This window comes from Mchenga conophoros, linkage group LG22 (genome assembly GCF_057382185.1).
Source record: "Mchenga conophoros isolate Kocher_MC1m ecotype Shallow Benthic linkage group LG22, M_conophoros_male_GT1.1, whole genome shotgun sequence".
In the NCBI taxonomy this organism is placed as follows: domain Eukaryota; kingdom Metazoa; phylum Chordata; class Actinopteri; order Cichliformes; family Cichlidae; genus Mchenga; species Mchenga conophoros.
In genome coordinates this window covers 7,945,531-7,971,020 of record NC_140546.1, presented here as the reverse complement: position 1 = coordinate 7,971,020, position 25,490 = coordinate 7,945,531, and the positions used below count along the sequence as shown (strand labels likewise).

Below are 25,490 nucleotides of genomic sequence, written 5' to 3'. Positions count from 1 at the left end.
CATTAGTTACAGTACAACAGCACATCCGTCATACATTAGAGTAAATTTTAACATCTATGAGGGGAATTGTGTCTGCTTCATTTTCACCTTTTCCATGAGCTGCTTTCAAAGAAGAAGAGAAAGATTAAAAGTGTCTTCAGTCGACACTTTCATCGTTGCCACATTTTGAGTCTCTATTTATGTCATTTAAAACTTACAGTCTGTGTCACGCTGCCCGTTTTAACTTCTCAGCAATTAAAACATTTCACGCCCTCACTGACGGCTCATTTTAAAACAGTTGTAACTGCGAGGGTCACACAAGCATCCTTTTAAAGACACCTCTAACTGTCTGGTGAGCCACATGAAAGCGGAAAAACAGGTGCAAGCCAAGGTGCCGTTATCAGAGCAGCACGACGCCGAACAGGTGGAGACGACACACGTGTAAGAGAAGCCATGAAGGCGTAAACAGACGTTTAAATATCGAGAGAGAGAGAAAACTGCAAACAAACTCAATTTAAGACCCCAGAAAGCAAAACTGCCTGAAGATCTGCAGAGAAAGAACAAACCTTTTATTTTTAAGACTGTTAAACAAAAACCTTGCATTTCACACGAGGTCATATTGTTAATCTGTGTATAACTAATATTGTATTATTGCAGCAGCGTGAAAAAACCTCAGGTCTTTCAGAAACTCATTTTATTGTGATATGTTGTTGAACATTAAAACGGACAAAAATACTCAAACTACTAAAAACAGTTTGCGCACATTAAGATGCTTGGATTTCTTTTTTAACTAATCCACTGAATTGAGAATGAAGTGATAAATCAGTGCACAGATTTTTTTAATATATACACACACAAATATATTTTTCCCTCAACCATCTGCTGGATTTCTGACAATTAGCAAAGCAGCAAGAGAGGCTGTGTCAGCGTCCAAGCACCAGTGAAACTGACTAAATCCAGGTTAAGTGAACTGCAAGCAATCAATGTTGCACTCCACATCAACCTTTATCGACTTTAGCATGTAATATATATATATTTCTGTATTTTTATCATCCTGTTTTTGATGTTATTGCTCAAAAAAATGAAATTTTCCCAGTTTAAGCTCGCTGCAGCGCTCCCATTTGTGATACAATAAAAGGGGGGAAAAAAACACATACAACACCAGCACAGACTTTTCATTACAACACTATCATATCGCATGTGAACAGAGATGGAGCCATTATAAAGACTGTAAGAGTGGAGCAGATTTGAGTGGGAAAAAGAGGACGTTTCCACTCCAGATGAGCCAGAACATGTAGAAATTTGGAATTAAATAAAAAGCAAGGTGCTTGAGAAAGATTTTGGCGTTCCACACTTTGATTTCATACTCACACGCAGCACCGAAGTGAAGATGTCTGCTGTTCAGAGACAGTTCAGTCAGGTCCAGCACTTTTCACTCAGGACTGAAGCACCCATTTTGGCCACAGAGTTCAGTAGTGTGAAGAGTCTCTTGAAAGTGGAAGCAGAGCTGAAGAGACGACCCTAAAAATCATCTGTGACATCAAAACTCATCCCACCAGTCAGAGGCGACGAGATCATTTTTACGAGTCTGTTTTTTCCTGTTACATCAGCGGATTATACGACATGACATCTGACTGGTAATGAGTCCTGCCTTCAGCAGCAGCCACACTGCCAGCCTGCACTCAGTCACAAACACATCCCAGAAACCAGCAGCTGCTGCTACAGAAGTGCCTTCAAACATTTGATTAGCATCCCAGGAGCACTTCTCATCAGCAGCGTCAACACGAGTCTGCTGACACATTTCTTGGCATTTCACGTCGAATGATTACAGATCTACTCCTACACAGCAGCTACCACTCAAGAAAGCCGCACTCAAATCTCCAATGAAGTCTGATTACCTAGCAACATTGTTTTTAATGGCTTTGAAATTGTGAAGGTGGCAGCGGAACAAGATTTAGGACGTTAAAGAGCTTTTTATAGAGTCCAGCAATGGCCTGAATTTTCCTGAATGCAATTTGCTCCCTGGACAGCCACGCTGGAGATGTGCTCAAACATTGTGTTTTCCTGCTCTGATTGCGCCTCTCCAGGCAGTCAAAGCCATAATGAAATCCAAACTGAGACATTTCATTAGAGTTTTGCCTCCTCCTCCAAAAGCCTACGCTCTGAGGCTGAGTGGGCTCCAGGTTCGTGGAGTAACTCTGTTACTGTCGGGTCACAAATGCTCAAACTTTGTAAAATCAGGATGTAAAAAATATCAAAGGAAATTCTTTTCTTGAATTAACAGCCGTGTTTGAGGCGAGAGAAAAGCGCCGCGTGCTCGCGCAGAGCGGCTCAGCGGTCATTAGATGAAGTCGCAGCCTGTCTTCAAAGGCAAAAATCTTAATTTCCACTTTATGACTGAAGGAAAAGAAGCGTTTAAGGAGGGGAAAGTGTCAGCTTTAAAGTTCAAAGTGAGGCTTTTGATTTCATTTAATCATCCAGAATTTGGCTTCCCTGCCGTCAGCGACAGCCGCAGTGGAAGTCAGCGTTGGGGTCCATCAGGAGTTTCTTGCGGTCGACGTGCAGACAGTCTATGTGGTACCAGGCGTCGCACACGTCACACTGGATCCACTGCACCGTGTCCTGCTGGGGCAGCCGGCACCGCGGCGCCGCGCACGGCTCCACCGTGCCAACCATCACGTCGTCCTCTTCCTCGTCGTCTTCGTCCTCGTCCGAGGAGGAAGAGGAGGAGCCGGAGGAGGAGGAGGAGGCCGAGGAGGTAGAGGATGAAGACGAGGAGGACGGAGAGGGCAGGGAAGGCCGTGGGGGGAGGGGGTGTTTCCTGGGGCGGCCGCGTCGCTTACTTCAAGGAAGGAAAACATAAACAGGAAGAAATGAGAAGGCTTGGAGGTGACATCACAAAAAAAAAGGAGGAACAAATACATTTGTTTTTTTAAACTGCTGCCACTCCATGCCTCACAGAGGAGCTTCAGGCCTTGTTTAATATGAAGCTCCAACATTGTACAGTTTGTATATATGACAGAAAATCATACAGGGCTGTGCTTTGTAGAGAATTTTTAGAAAAACCTTCCAAACTCACCCTGTTGGATGATGAAATCGGTTGAACTGCACGCTAACTCTCTCGTCTGCGCGGATCCTCACCGACGGCGAGGCCAGGTTGTAGTTCTCCCCTCCCACCACCAATGGGGAGAATACGGGGGAGCTGTTGGCTCTCCGCCTCCCTCTCGCTGCGGTCGGGGAGCAATGGGCAGGCTTCTGCTGGCGGAAGGCCGCGATGTTTCCGTGCACCACCGTCTTGACTCTGTTCACCTTCTCCGCCTCTTGTTTGCTTGTGAAGGATGCCTGGAAGAGGTGCTCGTTGAGTCTGCTGTTTGTCATGGCTCCGTGGAAGCTGCCGATGGTCCTGATACCGACGGGGAAGGGCTTGGCCTCCAGCGGCCTGCGGATGTCGCTGTGAGTTTTGGGCTGCAGCTGAGGAGGAGGCGGCGAGCTGAAACCTTCAGATTCAGACTTGTAGAGCCTCCGCCTCTTCTTCCCCCGTGCTCTCTGTCCATCCTCCACAACTCCTGCCAAAACTAAGATCAACGGAAAGAGAGCAAGGTAATGTAAGTGGAGACAGAAGCTAATCACACCACTAATTTGTTCTTTTCCCTCCTTTTTTTGCAAGTAAAATCCTTGAAAAGAAAGCAGTAACTTCATAAACTAATATTAAGTCTTTTTAAAAGCTGCCAAAAACAATTTCATGGTAAAAATCTGCAGCTTCATGTCAAAAAGCTCCAGAGAGTAAGCAGTGTCATTCTGCAGCACGCCGCTGTGCTTTACCTCCTCGACTTCTGGGCTCGTCAGAGCTGTCGTCCTCCAGCAGCACCGTGTGAGCCGACTTCCTCCTGCTCCTGGAGGTCTGCGGGAGGGCCTTCGTCTGAGGCAGTGAAGCTGCAGAGGTGAATGATGGAGGAGTGGAGTGTGGGAGCAGGGAGGAAAAGCCCACGGCAAGAGGCGGCGAGGTCGAGGTGCCGGGGTCAGAGACGGTTCCCTCGTGGCTGTGGCTCCTCTTGAAGGTCCAGGCGCTGCCCTTCATCTTGCTCAGGCTGCCGATGGAGTTGAGGATGACCGTGGCTCTGTTGATGGACAGCTTCGAAAGGTCCAGGTTGGCAGCTACCTTGCGGTCCAAGCTGGTCCTAATCCTGTTCTGCAAGTCGGACGAGAAGGTTCCCGCCTAGGAAACCAGATATAAATATTTCATTTAAACCTTCACGAAGCGTAGGCCAAATGTCAATATCCAGAGGTGCGAGTCTAATTTGTCTGGCTGATGCATTTCTTTCCAGAAAAGTCATGGCACCTTTGAGATAATAAATCTGCTTCTGCCTCTTGCTGCAAATCAACTCCATGCATCAGCACTTTTTTAATTGAAGTAGAAAAGTACGATTGCACATGATTTAATCTTCAAATTTCATTTAGTGAGAGTATGCCTCCATGTCTTCATAGATAAAATGCTTTGGGGATTTTCTGTGGGCTTGTTATTGTTTACCAGACATTGTGGTACATTTTTATTGGCATTCTGAATACAAATAGTGCCCAGCACCACCTAATGAACGATGGCTGCACACACTTTGACACAGGAGTGGGATGAAAATTACAGGGTAGAGTCGACGTCAACATTTTCATTACTGTCAACATATTACAGGAAAAAAAAGAAGGTAGAAGAAGGCATGTTAGTCCTTTCATTAGTTTCTGTATCGACTCACCTGTCTGTGGCACTCAGACCAAAGACAACAATTTAAAAACCACTGACATCTTTCATCTTTGTAAGAAATCCCATCTTAAGCTGTCACTGTAATTTCTAACAAATCCTTCAAACAGAAACACATAAAGTGCATTTGTTGAAAGACATTTGGTTTCCTAGTGAGTATTTAGAGCAGCAGGGCTGTGAGGGACCAAATCAAGAAGCTATAATAACAGTCTCTGACAAGCATCTAAAATTAATGTCCTTATCGCAACTGGGGAATATTCGTTTTCTTCCCCCATATACAGCCTCTACATTAATGCTGCTACTTTGGTAGCCTACATCATGGGTCACGTGATCTTTTGCCTTGGGGGACGTTAGCCTGCAAGCAAAGAAGGCTGCTGGTGCTACAGAATCTGACTCTTACGTGCATTAAGAAAACGAGACTCAGATGTAACTTTCAGGAATATTTGTTGTATTTTTAGCATAACGGAGAATCAGAGCAAGCACACAAGCTTACAGATCCATGGGCACCACAATTCTGAGGCCGTCATTCTACCGTTAATGTTACTGCAAACTAATCATTCAGAAATCCTCTAACATTTGCAGACATTAGCAAACATAGTACAGAGGCTGGAAAAAGACTTTGAGCCCACTACCCGAATCTATCCGCCCATTTTCTTTAAAGCTTTTCCAGTTCAGGGTTGCAGAGGAGCTGGAGCCCGTCTGTCACAGAGTATCAGGACGGCACACTCTGGACTGGCTGCCACACGACTATACACACCTACAGCTGATTTACAAGCACCCGTTAATCTAATACAGGAGTGAATTGTTAACAGTGGCTCTGTAGGCTAGAGATTTACTCAACAGAACAATTTAACTTTTTAAGAAAGGTTTAAAATGACTGAAATAGACACAAAATATCTGTAAACTCACTGTTTAACCTCGTCTGTTGAACTTGGCTTGAGTTTTTAAATTTTCATACTTTTCAAAAATACTGGAAAAAGTCTTTAGTAATAGACTTGACAAATTTATAGATAAACACAAAATAATAATGGATAGTCAGTATGGTTTCAGATCAAATAGATCAACATCATTGGCATTAATGGAACTGATCGAAAATATCACCAACAATATAGATAAAAGACAATGTATAGTTAGTGTATTCATTGACCTAAAAAAAGCTTTTGACACAATTAATCATGACATATTACTTGATAAACTGGAGTACTACGGCATTAGAGGAGTGGTGTTAGAATGGGTAAAGAGTTATTTGAGAGACAGGCAGCAATTTGTGAAAATTGGGGAATATCAATCAGAGTGTATGGACATTGTTTGTGGAGTTCCGCAGGGGTCAGTATTGGGACCAAAGCTGTTTATCCTCTATATCAATGATATATGCAGAACATCAGATATACTACAGTTTATTCTATTTGCAGATGATACAAATATTTTTTGTACTGGAGAGAACTTACAGCAGCTTTTGGAAATTGTCACACAAGAAATGATTAAACTGAAAACATGGTTTGATAGAAATAAGTTATCATTAAATTTGGAAAAAACTACATTTATGTTATTCGGAAATTGTAAAAAAGATGCAGGAGCAAAATTATTAGTAAACAATGTTGAAATAGAGCAAGTTTCGGATACAAAATTTCTGGGTGTGATAATAGATAACAAAATCTGCTGGAAACCTCACATAAAGCATATACAAGCCAAACTGTCAAGAAGCATCTCCGTACTAAGTAAAGTTAAATATTTTTTGCCTTCCAAATCACTCCGGGTACTTTATTGTTCACTTATATTGCCATATTTGGAATACTGTGTGGAAATTTGGGGAAACACATATAAAACTGCACTTCAACCAATATGTAAAATTAAAAAAAAAGCAATCAGGATGATTAATAAAGCAGGATTTAGAGACCATACTAACATCATGTTTTTGAAATTAAAAATACTGAAGTTTATGGATCTTATAAAATATAAAACTGCAAAAATTATGTACAAGGCCAGATACAATATGTTACCAGGAAATATACAGAGGATGTTCTATGACAGAGAAGGAGACTATGAATTGAGGGGGAAATTGAATCTAAGGATTCTTAAAGCACGGTCAAAGGTTAAATCCTTTTGTGTCACTATTTATGGGGTAAAACTGTGGAATAGTTTTACTATAGATCTACAGCAATGCTCAGGAATTAGTAAGTTCATGAAAATACTTCGAAAACTGATTTTGGAAGAATATGATACCGATAAAGATGATCACCCATTGTATGTATAAAAATATCAAATTATATCCAAATTATATCAATCACGGTAGCCAAGTTTATATAGGTTCTCCTCGTGTATCGTGTGGAGTATGTGATGATGGGAATTAGGTGAATTATGTGGGATCAATAAGATGTTGAGCAGGGGTAGGAATTAATAAGTATGTTCATACTTCTTCCTACTCCTTTTCAGACCAAACATTGTTACATTATGTCAGACGATTTTGTTTTTCATTATATATTTTTTGTTTATCTGAACACATACGTGTGTGTGTGTATATCTACATATATATTCGTATCTGTAAATGAAAATATATGTAGTGTGTATATATTGTTTTTTGTTTTATATGTCTGAAACAAATAAAGATACAATACAATACAACAATAGACTTGTCGATTAGTAAGTTTCTCCCTCCTGTATAATCAATGCAGACTGCTAAAAATAATATTGAGGAATGTCTGAACTGTGTAATGTTGACATATGGACATTAGCAGTGTCACATGGTGCATTTACTCATGCAGCAGACAGAACATGTCCAGATTTATCCTTTGACCCCAGACTTGGTGAGAAACACGAACCTTCGATATCTTTATTTTTTAAGAAAAGTGTCACCATGAGTCTGGCTTCATACTGAATGTAAATAGTTGATTCCAAACCACGAACTTACTTTTGGAAGCGTGATTGCATCGAAGTCCAGCGGGCGAACTTTAACCTTCTGGAAGAGGAAGTAGAACTCCGGGTTCCCTGGATCAGTCTGGCCTCCGAAGATCAGCGTGTCGCCGTCCGAGAGCTCCCACTGTATGCCCGGCTGGAGGCGGACTTCATTGACCCATGTGCCTAGAAACACAAGACCAAGAAGATTTGAAGAAATGTTAAACTACACACTGCCGGGCACAGATCAGCCCTCAAAATAAAACGTTTTAGAGGTTTCTAGGAGGTCACACTGACATGTAAAGTAGTGGGAAACTCTCTGAAGACACAAACGAGCAACAGTTTTACAACTGAAGGCCGACGTTACCGGAGGCTAGATATTCACAGAGCTTTTTAATATATGAATCTGACAGGGGCAAAAAAAAAAGAATAAATCATGAGAGCAGAGCCCTGAAATAAAGTCATTCGGTGACTGTGTGTTTACAGCTTTCAGAATCTAGGAGAAATGTAAAACAGTCTGCGAGATGGACCCAGAACTGAGGAGCTGGAAGGCTACAAGGCAATCACACGGCCATGACAGCACAGCACAAAATGAGAAATGCAGGGCGAATACTAAAATGTAACTTTAATAGCAAAAATGAAAAATGTGGGAAACAGACTGTGAAATTACTTGAAAAATTAGGCAGTAAGGGTGCAGTTTAGATTCTGAGCCTGTCGGACAGCGACTGAATGAAGACGCAACGCTCACTCTTAATCTCCCCCTTCCTCACTCCGTGCATCTTCCTGTCTACTTCAGACTGCACTGACGACTCTCAGCAACCTGAGGTTCAGACTCTATCTTGTGTCCTGAATTACTCATGAATTTTTTTGTTTGGTTCTTCTGTTTGTACATTTGCTTTTATTTGTTCTCCTGAAAGTTGAGTTTACTGGTCCATTTCACACTCTCAGCTGTGAACGACCCGTTGAGACCGAATGAAATGGACCTCCTCGGTGCGACTGCTTTTCAAAGCCGGCGTGTGAACGCGTAACATGTTAATTGTCTTCATTCACAGCAGAATGCACCTGGCGGCAGGTATTGTTAAGTTTCAAACCAAATGTCTTAAACTCCTGTTTTTGTGGTGCCTTTTTTGCACAATTTTGTATCCATCAGGCTGTCCTATTATTTCTAACTGAGGCTGAAGCTGATGGCTCTTTTCTTTCCTGCAGGCTCTGAATGGGCTTTTTGGGGTCCTGCAGCAAACACAGTCGGTCCATTTTCAGTGACAGATGATGCTTCTGCATTACGGCATCTGACAGAAATCTATGCATCTATCTGTTCGTGTCAGCCCCGACTGTTCGGATACGCAATAGTTAAAGCTTTTATTTTACCTGGCTGATTTATAAGAATCAGCCAGGATTTTATAAACTTTTTTTCTTTTTATTTGCATGACCAACAGCTGTAATCAAACCAAATGTGATTTGTAAGTAGAAAAAGATGTGGAACGGAGACATGTTTGGCATGTTTGCTTGTAAACTGACATCGCTGATTAATCCATTTATGAAACGCCTGACATTTAATTTATTTTCCGTCTGAAAACTGAACAATTAATCAAATATTTTCTGTCAGCTCTATTCTTAAGCGTAACATTTCTTTTATACGGTGAGCCTGCGGCCCGTTCAGCTGCACAGAGCAGCCGCGCGCATTCTCGCATTGACACCGGTCGGCATCATCTGATAACGCCGCCACAGATATTCATAGACTCTGACATTTTAATAACAAAGGTAATCTTTTGATCAGATATATATCCTGTTAATAATATAGAATCACGTGTTGCGACCTCACTGGATGGTGTGAAGCAATGCATACACACATTCAGTGGCCACTTTATTAGGTACACCTCGTTAATACCAGTAATTGCCTTCTTTTTGGTTCAAATTCAACAAGGTGCTGAAACATTAATCAGACATATTGGTCAATGTTGACAGGACAGCTTCACACAGCTGCTGCGCATCACTGTGAATTTCCAGTTCCACCACATCCTGAAGGTGAGCTGGTGATTGTGGAGGCCATTCAAGTAAAGTGAACTCATTGTCATGTTCAAGAAACCAGTTTGAGCTTTGTGACACGGTGCATTACTCTGCTGGAAGCAGCCATCAAATGATGGGCACACTGCTGTCATAAAGGAATAGACATGTTCAGCAACAACACTGAGGTAAGCTGTAGTGTTTAATGAAGGCTCGGTGGGTACTAAGGAGCCCAAAGTGTACAGAGAAAATATCCTTTACACTGTTAGATCTCCACCAGCAGCCTCAACGACTGATACGAGCCAGGATAGAGTCATCCTTTCCCTTTCTAGTCTCTTCTGTAGTGCAGTTCTGAGGATACAGCCCATTGGATCTGTGTCCTCAGTTTCCTGTTTATAGTGGCGTCCCAGGTGGTGCGGTCTTCTGCTGCTGCGGCCCATCTGCTTTGATATGTTATGCATTCAGAGATGCTCTTCTGCAGACACTGCTAGTAACAAACGGTTATTTAAGCTACCGTTTCCTTTGTATGAAGCAGTCTGGTGTCCTCTGATGTCCAACATCATCAAAGTCACTTAAACCAGCGGTCCCCAACCTTTTTTTGCGCCACGCACCGGTTTATGCCCGAAAACATTTTCATGGACCGGCCTTTAAGGTGTCGCGGATAAATACAACAAAATAAAACTAGTACCGGTACCGAAAAAAAGAAAATTTATTCATAACACACGTGAAAAGACCCAGGAAAACGGTAAACGATAAAAACCGATAATAAAATAACACTGAAAACCATACGTTTCACACCTGAGCCTCAACTCTCGCGGCCTGGTACCAAACGACTCACGGACCGGTACCGGTCCGAGGCCCGGGGGTTGGGGACCGCTGACTTAAATCACCTTTCACCCGAAGCTCAGCTTGAACTTCAGCAGATCAACTTGATCACATGTATGTGACTAAATAAATTGCTGCCGTGTGATTGGCTCGTTAGATATTTGAGTTGACAACCAGAAGCTTGACAAATTTATCATATTTATCACTACCCAGTGTCAGGTTTATACCACAGTATTGGTAATTACCAAAATCACTCCATGTTTCTGTACTGGTCAGTTCATCATTTCAATGCTAAAACATCATTGTTGTTACTGTTATCCATGAATTTTCAAATATACTGCTTTACAAAAAAGTAACACGCATCATTATTTTTTTAGTTAAGATGTCAAATTCCAAACTATTTAATTGCATTCCTGAGCAGATACATTTGTTTCAGTGGTTGAATTTTATGCTTGTTTGAGTTCTGACTTCTCAGAGAGATTCTGTGTTTTGGCTCGAATTTTGCTACAAAAACACGACTTCAGTTAGAAATTTCTCTCTCCTGTTCAAAAACAGTAAAGTGTCTAAAATGCAGAGAACGTGCCGAACAGGAAAGAGGCTGTATTAAACCACTTTGTGATGCAGGCCGGCCTTTGAAACAAATGGGGTAAAAAGTGCTCTTGCAGTGTGGTCAAGTATGCCTCGGAGTTGATTGCCGGGAGCCGTACTTACAAAAATACGTCAAGGAAGAAGAAAACGAAAGCAGGCTGAAGAGAATGTCAGGCTAAAAGTCAGTGCTAGAAGGAAGAAGACCAGACAGAAGGATGCTCATTTACCTCTGACCTTTACAGGTAATTGCTTCTAGATCATATTCATAGATCTCCAGATAGACCTGAGCAGACGACTGAACAAACGATGCTTAAAGAGAGCAGCTGCTAAGAAGAAATCCAGAAACTCCTCCAAACGCTGGACTGCTCTGAGGTTCTGGAAGAAAGCTCTCTGGATGAAAGAGTCCAAGCCTGTGCTCTTTAATCAACACCTATAACAGGTGTTGAAACATACACTCACAGGTCAGGTGTCTTACACTGCGCACCTCAAAGCTGATACACGTTATGCTTTGTTTAAGATGTAAAGAGGAACTTTCCCCTATATTAAATGCATATTTTATCTTCTGCTGGTTTGCTGTAGAGATGCTGCTTTCACTTGAATTTAACTGAACCAGATGGCAACTTGTCTTGCAGTACCAAAAGTGGAGCCAAGTCTCTTCCCAGAATGCACAGTTACCCCAAAAAGAAATAAATACATCTGCAAAAATCGTGAGCTTGTTTTAAATCATTTCATATTAGGACAATTTGCTTTCTAAAAACTACAACAACAAACCATGGCACCAACATTACAGCACAGCTGAGGGGCAACCCCGTCAGTGTTTACATCCTGTCACGTTGTCATTAGCAGGAGCCCCTCGTCACGGCTAAATGCCCATTTACTTCCTTCAGAATGATACGCTAGCAGGTGTAACCGAGTAGTAAACAGTTCCTACACGAAACTGCTCACAACAAGGTTTGTGGATGTTTTTGAGGAACCAGGTGAGGATTTGTGTAAGAAGGACACGGCTGCTGATTTGTTTTTTTTTATCAAATTTTTTGGTGTTTTGAAACCAAACAGTGGGACTGCCATTTAGATCAGTTACAGCACAGAAATAAGCAGCATCTTTAAAACAGATGGAATTGCAGCACTGCAGAGGAGAAATACATGCATTCAAATTTATAATTACAAATAAAACGTGTACACAATCCATTTGAAGCTAACGTCATGCTTCGTGCTCACACTTGCATGGATGGTAAAATCAGGGTCAAAGATCAGGAACAACTGAGTTTAATTAATTCCTTATCACCAACACGCTTTAATTTGAGTTTGATTGTTTGTTTGTTTTTAAACAAATCAAACTAAAATGCTTCTCGGTGGGCTGAAAAATTCTGTAACTGTAACGGTTCCGATAAAATAAAAGTTCTGGGGGCAGCGATAAGAAAAGTTTTTGAAGTTGAGGTTCCAGAGATGCTCTTTGTTCGTGATGCACGCGAGTCTTTACCTGCACGCCTACAGCTGTGTTCAGGAGCGTAATGGCTCACTTCGTTTTGATAATTCGGTCGGTAAATAAGAAGAAGAATGTTTTCACTGCTCGAGTGCACAACAGAGCTTTAGGGGAGGGTTAATTAAGATTTCTGTTTCAGTTTAGTTTCATTTTTTTTAGTTTGATTTTTATATTTCCAGAGAAGATGCGACACATTTTGAAGGCTGCTGAGTGAGAGTCCTGCAGACGTGCTGAAGCCTCATTGATAACTTTGAATAAATTGTCAAAGTTTCAAACTAAAGGACATTTTTTACTGTATTCTTAGAATTTTTTGAGGACTGTTTTTCATGTCAGTTCACTGAAATGTGTTTTCACACTCATTTCAACCTGACTTTAATAAAATACTTCTTCCGTTCTCAGTAGAAGTGGTGTTATTCCTGTAAACAGGTGTGTTTTTACCTCATTCTCTTCCACAATGACTGAGGGAAGGTTGAAAGTGTGAGAATCTCAGGTTGACTGTGATGCTGTGTGTGTGTGGGTGTGTGTGATTCAGCCCTCGTGTCTCACCATGGCTGCTCCTGTCCTTAATGTGGACCCTCCATCCTTCCTCCTCTTGAGCTTCGACTCCTTCGCCCGTCTCCCTCTCGGCTTCGAGCTCAGCGTGGATGCGGGACACCGACGGCGAGTCCAGTGTGACGTCGCACAGCTCCGCCGCTCGACCCAGGCGGAACACCGAGTGGTTCTGCGCCGGCCTGAAGGTGTACAGGTCCCGCGCAGATTCGCCTGCCGACGACCCGATCCGAAGCAGCTGGAAGCACGGCTGCACCCCAGCCAGCATGGCTGAAGCCTGCGATTGTCTGCCACCACGAAACCCCCCCCAACCTGCCCCACCCAGAGGCCACCCCTGATCTGTGACAGGCCCTGAGTTAGAGCAAGTTACGATCCATTTTTGAACAAACCTGTGCTAGTGAAGAAGAGCTAAAATGAAGCCATTTGCGTTCGACCCAAGAGCACTGACAGCTACCAGCGATCTATACTTGACGATAAAATATTCCTGACATGCACCAGAAAGCAGCGAGTGTGAAAGTTACAGACAGGTGCAGCCGCTTTGAGCAACAGGTGTTTGCATTAGTATGGAAAGCTGATGTCTTCTTGTGTCCTCCTGTGCATACATGAATAAGTAATGAGGATATAGAGTAGCATATAAGCCGGTGAAGTGTGGAAATGAGCTCCCACACTCTGTTATGAGGCCCAGTTTAAACAGACTAAATCCCCCGTGGAGTGGAGGCTAGAAGACGGTGGGCCCAAGAATAAAGAGCTGCTGTGATGCGGACCGAGCCCACGCTAACGTACCGCAAATATTAAACCCCGGACTTTTAGCTGGAAAACTAATATTTTTCAGGTTTGAGCAGCTGTCAGCAGAGGCCTGATCTCTGTGCGTGTGCGTTTGTGTGTGTGGAGGAGATTAAAATCCCAGGCTCGCTGACATCAATTGACATGAGCCGACTCACATGTGGGAAGCCTGACAGGGTGCACCAGCTGGGGACTGTCTAATCTGAAAGAAAACAAGAGAAAAGTCACTCAGATGTAAGGTGCTTTTTCTTAATTGCTCCACTTCGTGTCTGAAGGAGGAAAAAAAACAGCTGAGAAATACAACTTATCTGACACTTAGAGAGGACAGAAAAGCTTAAAACCCCTTTTGTCACATCACACGGTGCAGCAGGTGAAGTAAGAGGATATCACACTTGTGTTAACTGTACAGCAGAGCAGAAAAACCCTGTCAGCTGCACTTTTTTAAGAGGTGGCTGCATCGTGCATCAGTTGCCTGCAGACTCCTTGACAATCACGGGATCAGCACACAAAGCAAAGCACACAAACCGAAACAAATTCACACAAAAAACTCGCTTTTTCAAATAAAAACTCAATATATTCTCGTTTAAATGCGCATATTTGACGAAGCCCTGATTGCCTGGCGTTAAAATGAGGTTTAAGATAAGCAGTGGTTGCCGATCAGAAGCAGGCTGAAGCTAGCTGACGTTAGTTCCTTGTAGGTGGAGTGAAAGTCAAAGCAGCCACTTACAACAATGACAAAGCTGCGCACCGACTTCATGTCTTTAAATCCTCAGATCCACGCAGATTGACTCACTCCACGGCTCAGCGGGGGCGTTTCACCCATAAAACACCGGCTTAACTTTATTTTTCTGCGGTATTCTGTCGCCGCTGTTTGCCGGACTTCGGTGGGTCTTCTCGCCGTCTTTCCTCCCAGGAGGAAGTCCTTTGAAATTTGGCGCGCCACTCCGGGAGCTTCCTTGTGCGAGAAGCGACGTCACGTCCTGCCCCGCCCCGATTGGCTGCGGGCCAGGGCGCCTTCAGCGGGAGCAGGAGCGGCCCGGCCGGAGGAGGAGGCCCGACGCAAGTGTCACAGCTGGGCTAGCCACTTTACTCAAGCTCAGCAGGCCAATCTGCCGCACAGTGAGCAGTAAAAGTAGTTTACAGAAGTTTAACAGACAAATAAGGGTTAAACTCAAACACAGGGAAAACAACAAAGCAACATATTTAAAAGCAGCTTAAACTGTTCTCACAAAGAGCTGTGAACAGGACCTGAAGTTAAGAAAAAACGAGGAAAATACTGTTAGAGCGGTAGATGCTGGTGCTGTGCAGCACTACAAAGTTTGGTATAGATCTGATTACTAAATCTAAGTAAAGCTGTATAATAACTGAGCGCTGTAGCAATATACTGTGTATGCCTGTACAGGCAATAATATAAACTTAATAAGTTTAGTTATATAGCGCCAGATCGCTACAGCGGTCACCTCAGGGTGCTTTATTGCAAGGTGAAGACCCAACAAGAACAGAGAAAACTCCAATAATTAAACAATTCCCTTCAAGCAAGCACTTGATGACAGTGGCAAAGAAAAACTCCTATTTAACAGGATGAACCAGGATCAGGGAGGGGCAGCCGTCTGCTTCGACCATTTGGGGGTGATGGCAGAAAGACAGGATAAAAAACACACACTGTGGAAGAGGGCCAGAGGTAATAATTGACAATGAGACGATTCATTGTCAATTTGCAAATTCTGAACACATTTTAATAACCACACTATGATTTTGACATTTTCTTGTATTTTGAAACAGGGTTCTGTAAAAACCTGAAATGGAAATGTGTTTGTCTCTAAAGCACTTATGGACTCAGCTTATGTGCACTTTATAGCATGAATGAGATGAAGCACTTTATACATTATATCTCATTCACCCATATACATGCACACTAATACAAGCACTTTTTCTACGTTTAAACTCTATATTTAACATCCACACTCCAATAAGCACAACTCAGGGTTCAGTATTCTACCCAAAGATACTTTGGCATGCAGACTGGAGCAGCCGGCAATTAAACCACCAACCTTCCTGCTAGTGGATGACCCGCTCTGAGCCACAGCCATCCCAGCGGATGACAACGGCCTGCCAGAACTGCCCTGCCGACGAATCCAGTTCAGCCCGCTGGCTTTGCAAAGTGTGAAAATTGAATTGAAGTTCAAAATTACTCTAATTTTCTAATAAAATGAACTGCTATTCCCATGTGGTGGAGCTTCCATGTGCCTGCTACACAGGAGTGGAAGCGCATAGAAAGTTAAAAGTATTTCCAGAGCTAGACAACTTATTTAAATGATAAAAATATAAAATAGTAATACTTCATTCCAAAAACTCCACATGTGCAGGTGTTGTGGTTTTCCACTGTTATAAACTATAATGTAATAGATTCAATCAATGTGGTAAAACTGATGCATTTTCTTAAAATTGTGCTTATTTATCTTCTTTATTCTCATTTGTTTTATAAATGGGTCTCTTTGTAAATGAGAAGAACAACTGAAAAAGAAAGTATTCCTCATGTTGTCGAGTAGTCTTTAAGATATTCTAGAAAAATATGTGTTCATTTAGGCCTTTGTTTGGTGGTCTGATCGAATTGGAATTATAAACTGAGTCTAGAGGGCTTTTCAATACAGCAGAACTGAGTTTATCCAACAGAGTGGTTTCCTCAAAGTTGCAGCACACTTATTCATGCTGTACACACCCAGTAGCTCTATGCAGCATAAATAAGTATAGACAGCATAAAAGTGAAAAACGGTGGTAGCGCAGTGCAGCGTTGCCTGACAGCAAGAAGGTTTCTGGTTTCACCCTCAGGCTGTCGGGATGTTGATGCGTGGAGTTTGCATGTTTTCCCAGTGCCTGCATGTGGGTCTCAATCTGGGATTCGATGGACAGAAGTCTGTGAAACAAACTAAACCCACAAAAACTGCAGTAAATTCTCCAAGATGCTTCAAACACCTTTTGTGCCAAGTCCTCAGAAAAACTTACACAAGCCTTCTGAAATGATTTTATTTACACTCACACATCATAAAGTCTGATTTAAGATGAGAAAAGAGACACAAAAGAGTCTTCAGGTCAACTCACAGTCATGGCTAAACGCTATTATTCTGCACAAACACAAACATCAAGGGGAAGGAACAGCAAGTGAGACATTGTCGAATGCAGGATGTCAATAGTAGCAGCAGGCACATTAATAGTCCTCATTTGTATTTGTGTTGTTTTTATGTGATTCTGTTAATGGGAATTTTGTTAATTTGATGCAGCAGGAGGAGCGAGTCAGAGGGAGCATTTATTCTCATTTAACTGTTTATTATTAGTGCCTGTTTAGAGGGAACCCATACAGTGATTATATTTATAAGGAAATATGTTTCCTGTTGGTGTGTTTTTGCCTTTTATCATTATCTATGATTCGGGATAATGTTTCTTAAAAGTCTGCACTACAACCTCTAAAGCACTGAGATAATATTATGCAAAAGGACTTAAGCGGCACCGATGCCTACAGGCAAGCACTGCACAATCAACTGGAGTGCTTTCATCACTACTTCCTATTACTTCTGGGTATATTTAGGTGAACTTAAAGAATTCAAAATGTGCTCTGTGCTTTCTCGGGAAAGTAGTTACCTTCTTTTACAGATTAAAACCATTTATATATAATGTGGCTTTTCTGATATGTTTTGGAAATGCGTGCTAATCCTTTATTGAAGTTCAAATGAAAAATACTTGAGTTGAATGAAGGAAATGGAAAGAGTACCTAAAAAAGCAGCGAGACAAAAATATAAATCTCGTGATTCGCTCTGGGTTGAAAATTCATTTAATTGGAATTATTCATTCATTACAGAAAAAAAGAGGAGCTTTACAAAAGTATGTGCCATTATGCCAAAAGGTCTCAAAGGTAATACAAATAAGCACATGTTGTTGTTCCTTCAAGCAAACCAGGCTTGTTTATGGCAGTACACTGAAGTATTGTTAGAGTCAATGACTACATGTGAGACCTGAAAGACCTGATTTGTTTTTCAAATTAAAGCAAGATGTTCATCAGAAAAGAAAAAACAGAGGAAAGCAATCGGACCAGAATTCCTGGTATCATTCAAACAGGCACAATCATGTCTCCTTGAATCGTTCTGTCTCACTTCCTGTGACCTAGACTCACAATATTAACACAGATTTCTATGTTTCAGTGTTTTTTCTTCACAAAATTAGTCAGAACTCAGCACAACCTGCATATTTCTCACATTTTCCTCCAAAATGCAGGCTAAAAAAGTTAACCTGCTTAAAGACTGTTTTGCATCAGACATTAGAGGCTTGCCATTCAATTACTTTCTCCGTTTAACCCCACTGCTCAGCATAAAGAGAGACACTTCACTTTCAAATCAGCTGATAAAAAACAGTCACCTTCTAGCTTTTAGTGTAAAGTCCACGGAGACAAAAGATCACGGGGCGATCAAACTGAAAGAGAAAGTGAAACGATCCCAGCACGCTAAAAAAAAACCAACTTCAAACACAGTCCTAAATAAAACATTAGAGATGTGTTTTTGCAGAAAAAGCTACGGTAATATCGACAATGACAATACTTCTGATGGGCTAAAACAACAAGGAGGATCCAGTTAAGCTTCAAGAACCACCCTGACTACCTGATCCTTTTAAGCCAAGGAGATGAACACACAGGTAGACTTAATAAACAGACCGGGCATGATGAAAGGTGCACCCAGTGTCAGTGTAATATCCAGTCACATAAACTAAACATCTGTAATACAAATTTTAATGCCACTTAGAGTCAGATCATGCATTTCAGATTTGAAATAGACATCAACTTGACAATTAAGAATTTCAGTCTATGCACATTCAGCTGTGTGTTAAAGGAGAACACCAGATCAAAGGCAATCTCATTTTAATGCATGCCATTTTATTTTTGTCAAAAACAAAAATGAAAAAGTTAAATATGATAAAAACACATTTCAAGACTAAATCAAATAAAGGCAAAATTCTTCAATATTTTACACGTTTATCATTTATTTCATACTGGGTGTTAATAAATGCAACAAACATCCACTTCTGAAGGAAAATCTATTTTATGAACATATGGCAGAAAAGTACATGTGAAAAAGCACTGATATTCATCCTCAACTCACACTCGCAGCTGAATCCCTGCAGTGAAAGGTGACTTTGTTTTGTAAGGTTAAGGAGGATCATGGGAAACAACAGCCACGAGTTCACAGTGAACTCTGGTGGCCGGCTGTACAGAAAAGTGCAGTTCACATTATTATTATCAATATTAGGTCACGTCTGCTGTCCCACAAGCAATCTACTGGTCGGCATGCTGCAGTTACACTAACTCTTAGGTATACTCGGACAGCAGGTATAGGCTATAATATCAGAGTAAGGAGAAATACTAAGCACAGATAGACTAGTTTTTTGGTGCTCAATGTGATGCTATAAAAAGCCCAGACAATGAAAGTCATTCATTCAAAGGAGGTGAGTTTTTAAGCATATCCACTTCTCTCCTCTGAGATCAAGTACATTTATTTCAAAGTAAAGACATTTATTATATGATTTTTTTTCATATGTACATTTATTAACCTTTTCTTACATGAAAAACATCCGCAGGTGCTGGGAGGCTCGCGATAGGTCAGAAGTTTGACTACAAAACAGATTTCAAGCAGAAAATGGTACACCGCATTTCTGAATAATTCACAATGCTGCTCAGAGCCAAAGTGCTGCCGAACCGGGATCAGTTTGTCCAAAAGATTACCGGCAACATTAGCGTGGTAAAATATTGCACTCAGAGTGACGGAGTGATAAGTGCTTTCCAATTAGTTTCTCCAATTATCCGTCATGAATCAGAGATGAGACTAAATTCAATCATAAAAGCCACTGATTTGAACTGGAGTGAATTAAATTTAATTGATGTGAGAGTCAGAAGCTGCAGTGAACAGTAGTGTGGATATTTCGTGCGAGAGCGTATTTCTGTTATGATCAGAGGTATTAGCGCACTGCCACACTGCAGACATCATTTCGTGTTTTTTTTTTATTACATTCTTTGGATTTACAGAGAATAGTAGATTAAAAGGAGAGCGAATCTACCAGAACTGAAAGAACATTTTATTAAATCTCCCCCTACCCACACACGGATCAACACTTCTGTTCTGAGAGGCTTTGTGAATAGCAGCTCAGATGTGTAATGAAAGAGAAAACATCAGACTGAGGATGAATGACAGCAAGTGAAATCCTTTCATAAAGCCTATGTCAGCCGTGATTGCCTGAACCTAAAGTTTTATTATTCCAGCAGGCACAGGCTGCAATCCAAAGGAGGGCGGTGTCCTTTCACCCTGCCAAGCACAAAGTGCCCTCCAAAAGAGGCTTTACGATGCATGTTCGATCTGAAACCTTTCATCTTTATGAAGTAAAACGCATTTGAGAAAGTATGCTGCTCTCAAAATTGAAGTACACAAAATAAAACGTCAACCAGGATCTGAAATATCTGCACGTAAATGTTAAATCTTCCTGATGAATGCATCTCAGATATTCTGATGTGATAACTTCATAACAGCTCAGACCAAACAGTAAGCATAGCAGGCAGATATTTGTCTTGAGCAGTATCTGGGGCTCCACAAAGGACTCCATATATCTGCTGAATATCTTGGCAGCCTGTGCAGCAGATATACCCCGCTGTGGTTAAATGGAGCTTTTTTTAAAAATTCGACTTAGCATACAGCAACATTTTGAATAATAAGCTAATTATGTTTCTTGTGCCACAGTAAAACTGCAACACGTCTGGCAGCACGACAAGAACAGCATCCTAGTTAAGATGCATCGTTTCCATCTAGCTGCTAGCTTTGCAGATGCCAGATAAATGGCTTAAGCTGTCTCTAAGGAAGGTTAGCCTGTAAATTAACAGGCTGAATTATCTGAATCTTGGTGGTTACGTGCAGCATGATCACAAGAGGAACGTGTATCTGATGCTTTAAAGTTGATAAGCCCTGGCCTTGGTACAGGATGCACTTCATGTTACCTTATCACAAACCTTCAGACACTCTGTAACTTAGAAAAAAATCCCAACTCTGCTACTAGTTAATAATTATATAAAACATGCAAGCAAACGATGCATCAGAAATCATTCACAATTTTATGTCTCTCTCTCTCCATATATATGAATATAGTGAATTGTGTATATATAGTGAATATATATGCTACGTCTAAGTGTCTGGTATCCTTTTTCCCTATCGTGCACTTAAAGTATACCACAATGCTCTACTAAATAGTGTAAGTACAACTACTACAAAAGATGCCATCGCACGCTGTGCTGAAAGGTAAAATGTTCTGTTTATGACACTGAGAAAATCAGCATTAATACCCAAAATACTGCCAGTTTATTAAGCTGATGCTGTTATGTTTTAACTCTGTGACAGCAGCAGAGAGTCACCTGACTTATATTAGAAGCTTTGATCACAGACAGCTGTCTACACAGAACTTCCTTTACAGGCATCAGCTTATAACGAATGAGTGAATGATTTCAGGCACGACCAGAATCACCTGGGACTTTCCTGGAGTTACAAATTTGGGCAAGAAACCAAAGAAGCGTGCGCGTATTTATGAGAAACAGATGCGTTTCTTTACATATCATCAATTTATTATCCTGTAACTATATCCTACTGGCCTGCATTTGGTTGGATTTCTGGAACTTTATGTGAATCCGACATTCCTGCCCCGGTCTCGGAGGCAGTGCGAGGTTAAATCAACAGCGCTCTTGATGCTTTGCACCCCAGAGGCGGCAGAGTCTCTGCTGACATCAGCTTTGATGAAAGGACTTCACAGATCACGACCGAGGCCCAAACACACAAACATGGCATGAGCTACGAGTCTTCCCAGCTAAAGGCATAGTTTTCTGCTTACTGTCAATGTGTGGTTAAAGGATAAATGCAGCTTTTTAATAGTATAAAATCTTGCATAAGCCTTGCAGTAAGAAATATGTTAGTATTTTCACACTATACACATGCAGATCACATATCTGTATATTTACAACTGTGAAAAAAGGATACCTAAGTGAACATGATCATGTTAGGATGTGCTACGCCTGATTCCTCTTTCCTGTGGGTGATAGTAATGTGTAAGTGCTATAATACTAATATTGCTTTAGAATTAATTGAAACTCCACTGACCATCAATTTGCTCACCTAACAAGAGTTTTGGAAGCCCCTCAGTTTACACATGAGCAAAAGCACATCCATAGAAAACAGCCATATAAAATCATTCAGTCACATTAATGTAGGGCACACAAGTCATTGTAAACACATGACACTGAAATACGCAACTCAAACTAAGTTTTCCTGAATAAGAAGGGAACGAGCTAATAAAAAGTCTATGTGTTTGCTAATCACCTTACTGTATTTACAATAGCTGCTTCTTATCTTTTACCCTTTTTAAATACAGTATGGACCCTTTTTAACATTTAAAAAAAGAGATTACTTGTTAAATTTTGTGCTTTTCTTTGCCAGGCATCGATTATCTGCACCTGTCTGACCGCTATTAGTCACCCTGGGAGGTTTGGATCGTAAATCTCTCTTTTCCAGTTGACATTGATTCGGTTACAGCATGAGGTAGCCGTACTGCTAACAGCTGTCAATGGCAGCCATAATAGTGATATCGAAATGTGGACTCGATGATGAAGATAAGCGTGGTTCGGGTGTGATTCAGAGGGTGGAGCGTGTGCCTGATGTTTCCGTGACACAACCCTGGTGGTATCACGGACTGTCAGGCCCTGCGGAGGACAGGACATGCCTGGACGCCGTTTCGTCAGCGCCGTGAGATGCCTCGTACTGCGGTGTAAATCAGCTTCCAGTGACCTGGATTAGCCCACGAGCTCCTTTCACAGCGAGGAAGGGGAACCAATTAGTCAGAAGCAGTTGTTAGGATGGAGAGAGCTTAATCTAATTGACTCTGTTCATGCTTCTTTTAAAAAACTTTTTATCTGCCGTCACTTATTCCATTTCTCACCTGTAGCGTCTGTGTGTGTTCTCCCACAAAATGTTTTGATTGCTCTTAAGTGACGGCTAATTTACCAAACCTCCTCATGTGAAAAGAAGCCCCTTCAAAAGAAGAAGAAAAAGCTGATTTTATTCAAGGATGTAATTTAAAAGAGATTTGACTACATCTCCAGCCCATTCTGTGGCCTCTTTTTAAAATCACACTTTTTAAGCTCAAATCTGCAGCACGATTTCACAATTCGAATGCCCTTGAATGGATGAAAGGTGGCCGTGCAGCACTTAAACTTAAATATTGCTCTTACTTCAGTGATTGAACAGATTTTGAGCGATGCCTTTGTAACATTGTAACATTGTAACAGCTAAGTCAACAACACTGGACTATCATATAGTGAATTATGTGATAAGTTGGGATTCATAAAGCACAAGCAACAAGTTTAACTCTTAATTTGTGATTTGTATCTTCTCCTCTTTTTAATTTCCTGTTTTTAATGGGTTGAATTGACTCATGCCTCCATACGAAGCACTGAGTGTCTAATAATGTTGTTTCGGTTTACACGAACCACCCCCTCCACACACACACACATTTACACTTCTCACGACTTATTCAGTCTCCTTCTGTTGAGGCTGCGGGCTGCATCGTTATCGCAGACTGATCCAAACTGTGCCTTTCCACTCACTTCATTTTGGCAAACAACCGGGCTACAATAATTGGAGCACCGTGAGATGGATTGGGGCTGAGATGAAAATAGGGGGCTTTAAATCATGCAAGTCATTTATCTGTTCGCCGAATAGAACACTGTTCCATCTCTGTCGTCTCTTTTATCACCGCTCCTCACTCGACGGTGTCCGTGAATTGGTCCGTCTGCAAAGAGACCGAGAATCCAATTACGTTCTCAGGAGCCGTTCCAAAAGCCCCAGACGTGTTGAACGCTAGTCTCTCGATTTTATTTTCCTCTGACAGGGCTTGTGACAACTCCCTTGGGTGGGTAAAACAGATGAGGACAGTTTCTGCAGTTAGTTGTTGCTCTTTTGGGTGTTTTTCCCCTCTTTTTTTTAGCTTTTATCATTAGTGCGAGTGAGATGAAGTGGACGTTTAGGCGGTTTTCTCCAGATGATGCCTTGAATTTGGCAGATTTGACACACTGGATATAAGAGAAAGGGAAACAGCCATCTAGTAGTAGGGTACTCAATCTAATCTAGCTTGTTTCACTTTGCAGGTTTTTGAGAAATAATACCTCGAGTAGATTTTTCTCTGGGTAAATGACTGCTGAAACAAGCACTTTTGTCAGAGATGTGGAGGCGCTCTCCGACATGCTTGTACTGTTAATAATAGAGAGGCTGCGTGTGGGTGGGCTGAAATGCAATCATCACTGTGTTTGTCTGATGCAGTGAGAGCAGACAAAAGTGCTGTCAGAGGCAACGCATTGAGATTCGCCATTGGAAAGGGAGACGCTCTCTGCTGTTATTGTCGTTAGTAGGCTTGGTCCTAGAAAATAATGTCTGATTCCTTGACGCGCGCTGGCTCTACCTGTCAAACTGTCACACTGCTGTCGCCTTTTTTTGACCAGTTTTCACAGGAATCATAATCATTTGATCCCCTTCAGCCGTTTCCCTAAAAGTGATGAATGTTTTTTACCCTTTTCGTGTCATCACAGCTTCTTTTGTGAGCCTATGCTTCTTTAGCAGGCATGCAGTCTACTCTAATGTCAGCAATGTCCTGTAGATCTGAACTATGATAGCTACTCTAATGTTTAATTTAAATGCATGCATTTTCCAGATGCACGGAGCTGCTTTTGATACAGCTCGGGGGGTTCTATTTTTACCTTTCATTTTTCAGAGCTTTAAATTTTGCATTGTGCGTTTTGAGCATCTGCTGCTTTAGTTATTTTCTTCTAGGCTAGGCTAGACATCTGGATCCAAGCTTTAACGTTTGTCTGTGATGTTGCTTCAAATGCAGTGACGAAGGACTTGATGGTGTGAGATATGATAAGTTCCTGCCAGACGACTGTGGATATGTTGGGAGAGGTGAGCTTAAAAAAAAATACACCCTGGTACTCCCTCTCAGGTGCTCTGGGCCGTTTCCTCCTTCTGCTCACCTTCTCCACTCTCAGCCCCTCCCTCCGACTTGGCCGTATCTGACTCAGCAGTGCCTCTGGAGGCGGTTCCCGGCGATGCAGCACCACGGAGGCTTCCATCAGGGGTCGCAGCTGCGAGTGAGTGAGGATTAGAGATGGGGCTCAAGGCAGAGTCAGGGGTTTGGCTAGCGCTGAGGTCGCCATCAGGGACCACAGTGGCCTCCAAGCCCTCGGAGTGCGATCCTTCAGAGATGGCTGGAGGGGAAGCGGCATTCAGCAGGGGCTTGTGGGAAGCGTAGGTCATCGCAGCATCTGTGTCGCTGTCCAGTGGGAGGCCAGAGCTGGTGAACTCGACTCCGGAGTCACTCATCTCCAAAAAGTTATCTGAGTTGAGAGTGTGGTAGCGGCCTGGTTTGGACACCTCGAGGCCCTGCATAAAAAGAGGCAGAAGAAGATGAAAGGCAAGATAAATATACAATTCAGAAGAGTTAGGATGCAAAGTAAGATGAAAGGAAAGATAAAGGAGGAAAAGAAGAGTAAAAGAGGAGAAAGTAGGACCCAACAAA

General features: G+C 41.9%; 2 protein-coding genes across 2 annotated transcripts in view; both read right to left on the bottom strand.

Moving 5' to 3' along the window:
- Positions 1–527: 527 nt before the first annotated feature.
- tcf19l (transcription factor 19 (SC1), like) lies at positions 528–14,795 on the bottom strand. Its single transcript, XM_085262738.1, has 6 exons — positions 14,581–14,795; positions 13,068–14,055; positions 7,638–7,807; positions 3,802–4,195; positions 3,059–3,554; positions 528–2,821 (listed from the first exon to the last, which is right to left on the bottom strand). The coding sequence occupies exons 2-6, from the start codon at positions 13,336–13,338 to the stop codon at positions 2,479–2,481; spliced, it is 1,674 nt and encodes a 557-aa protein (XP_085118864.1). The 5' UTR covers positions 13,339–14,055; positions 14,581–14,795; the 3' UTR covers positions 528–2,478.
- A 2,868-nt stretch (positions 14,796–17,663) lies between these two features.
- Positions 17,664–25,490, bottom strand: part of LOC146548733 (uncharacterized) — a 32,501-nt gene continuing 24,674 nt past the window's right edge. Inside the window, exon 10 of the mRNA XM_085261634.1 lies at positions 17,664–25,354. Coding sequence (XP_085117760.1) covers positions 24,911–25,354 — 444 coding nt within the window. The 3' untranslated portion in view covers positions 17,664–24,910. The remainder of the gene's footprint in view (positions 25,355–25,490) is intronic.

Excerpts from the sequence above, each read along its gene's own strand:
- tcf19l (XM_085262738.1), bottom strand. The coding sequence starts at position 13,338 with ATGCTGGCTGGGGTGCAGCCGTGCTTCCAGCTGCTTCGGATCGGGTCG. Across the intron at positions 4,196-7,637 it reads ATGCAATCACGCTTCCAAAA|GCGGGAACCTTCTCGTCCGA; the intron begins GTAAGTTCGTGG and ends CTGGTTTCCTAG. Across the intron at positions 3,555-3,801 it reads CGAGCCCAGAAGTCGAGGAG|TTTTGGCAGGAGTTGTGGAG; the intron begins GTAAAGCACAGC and ends CGTTGATCTTAG.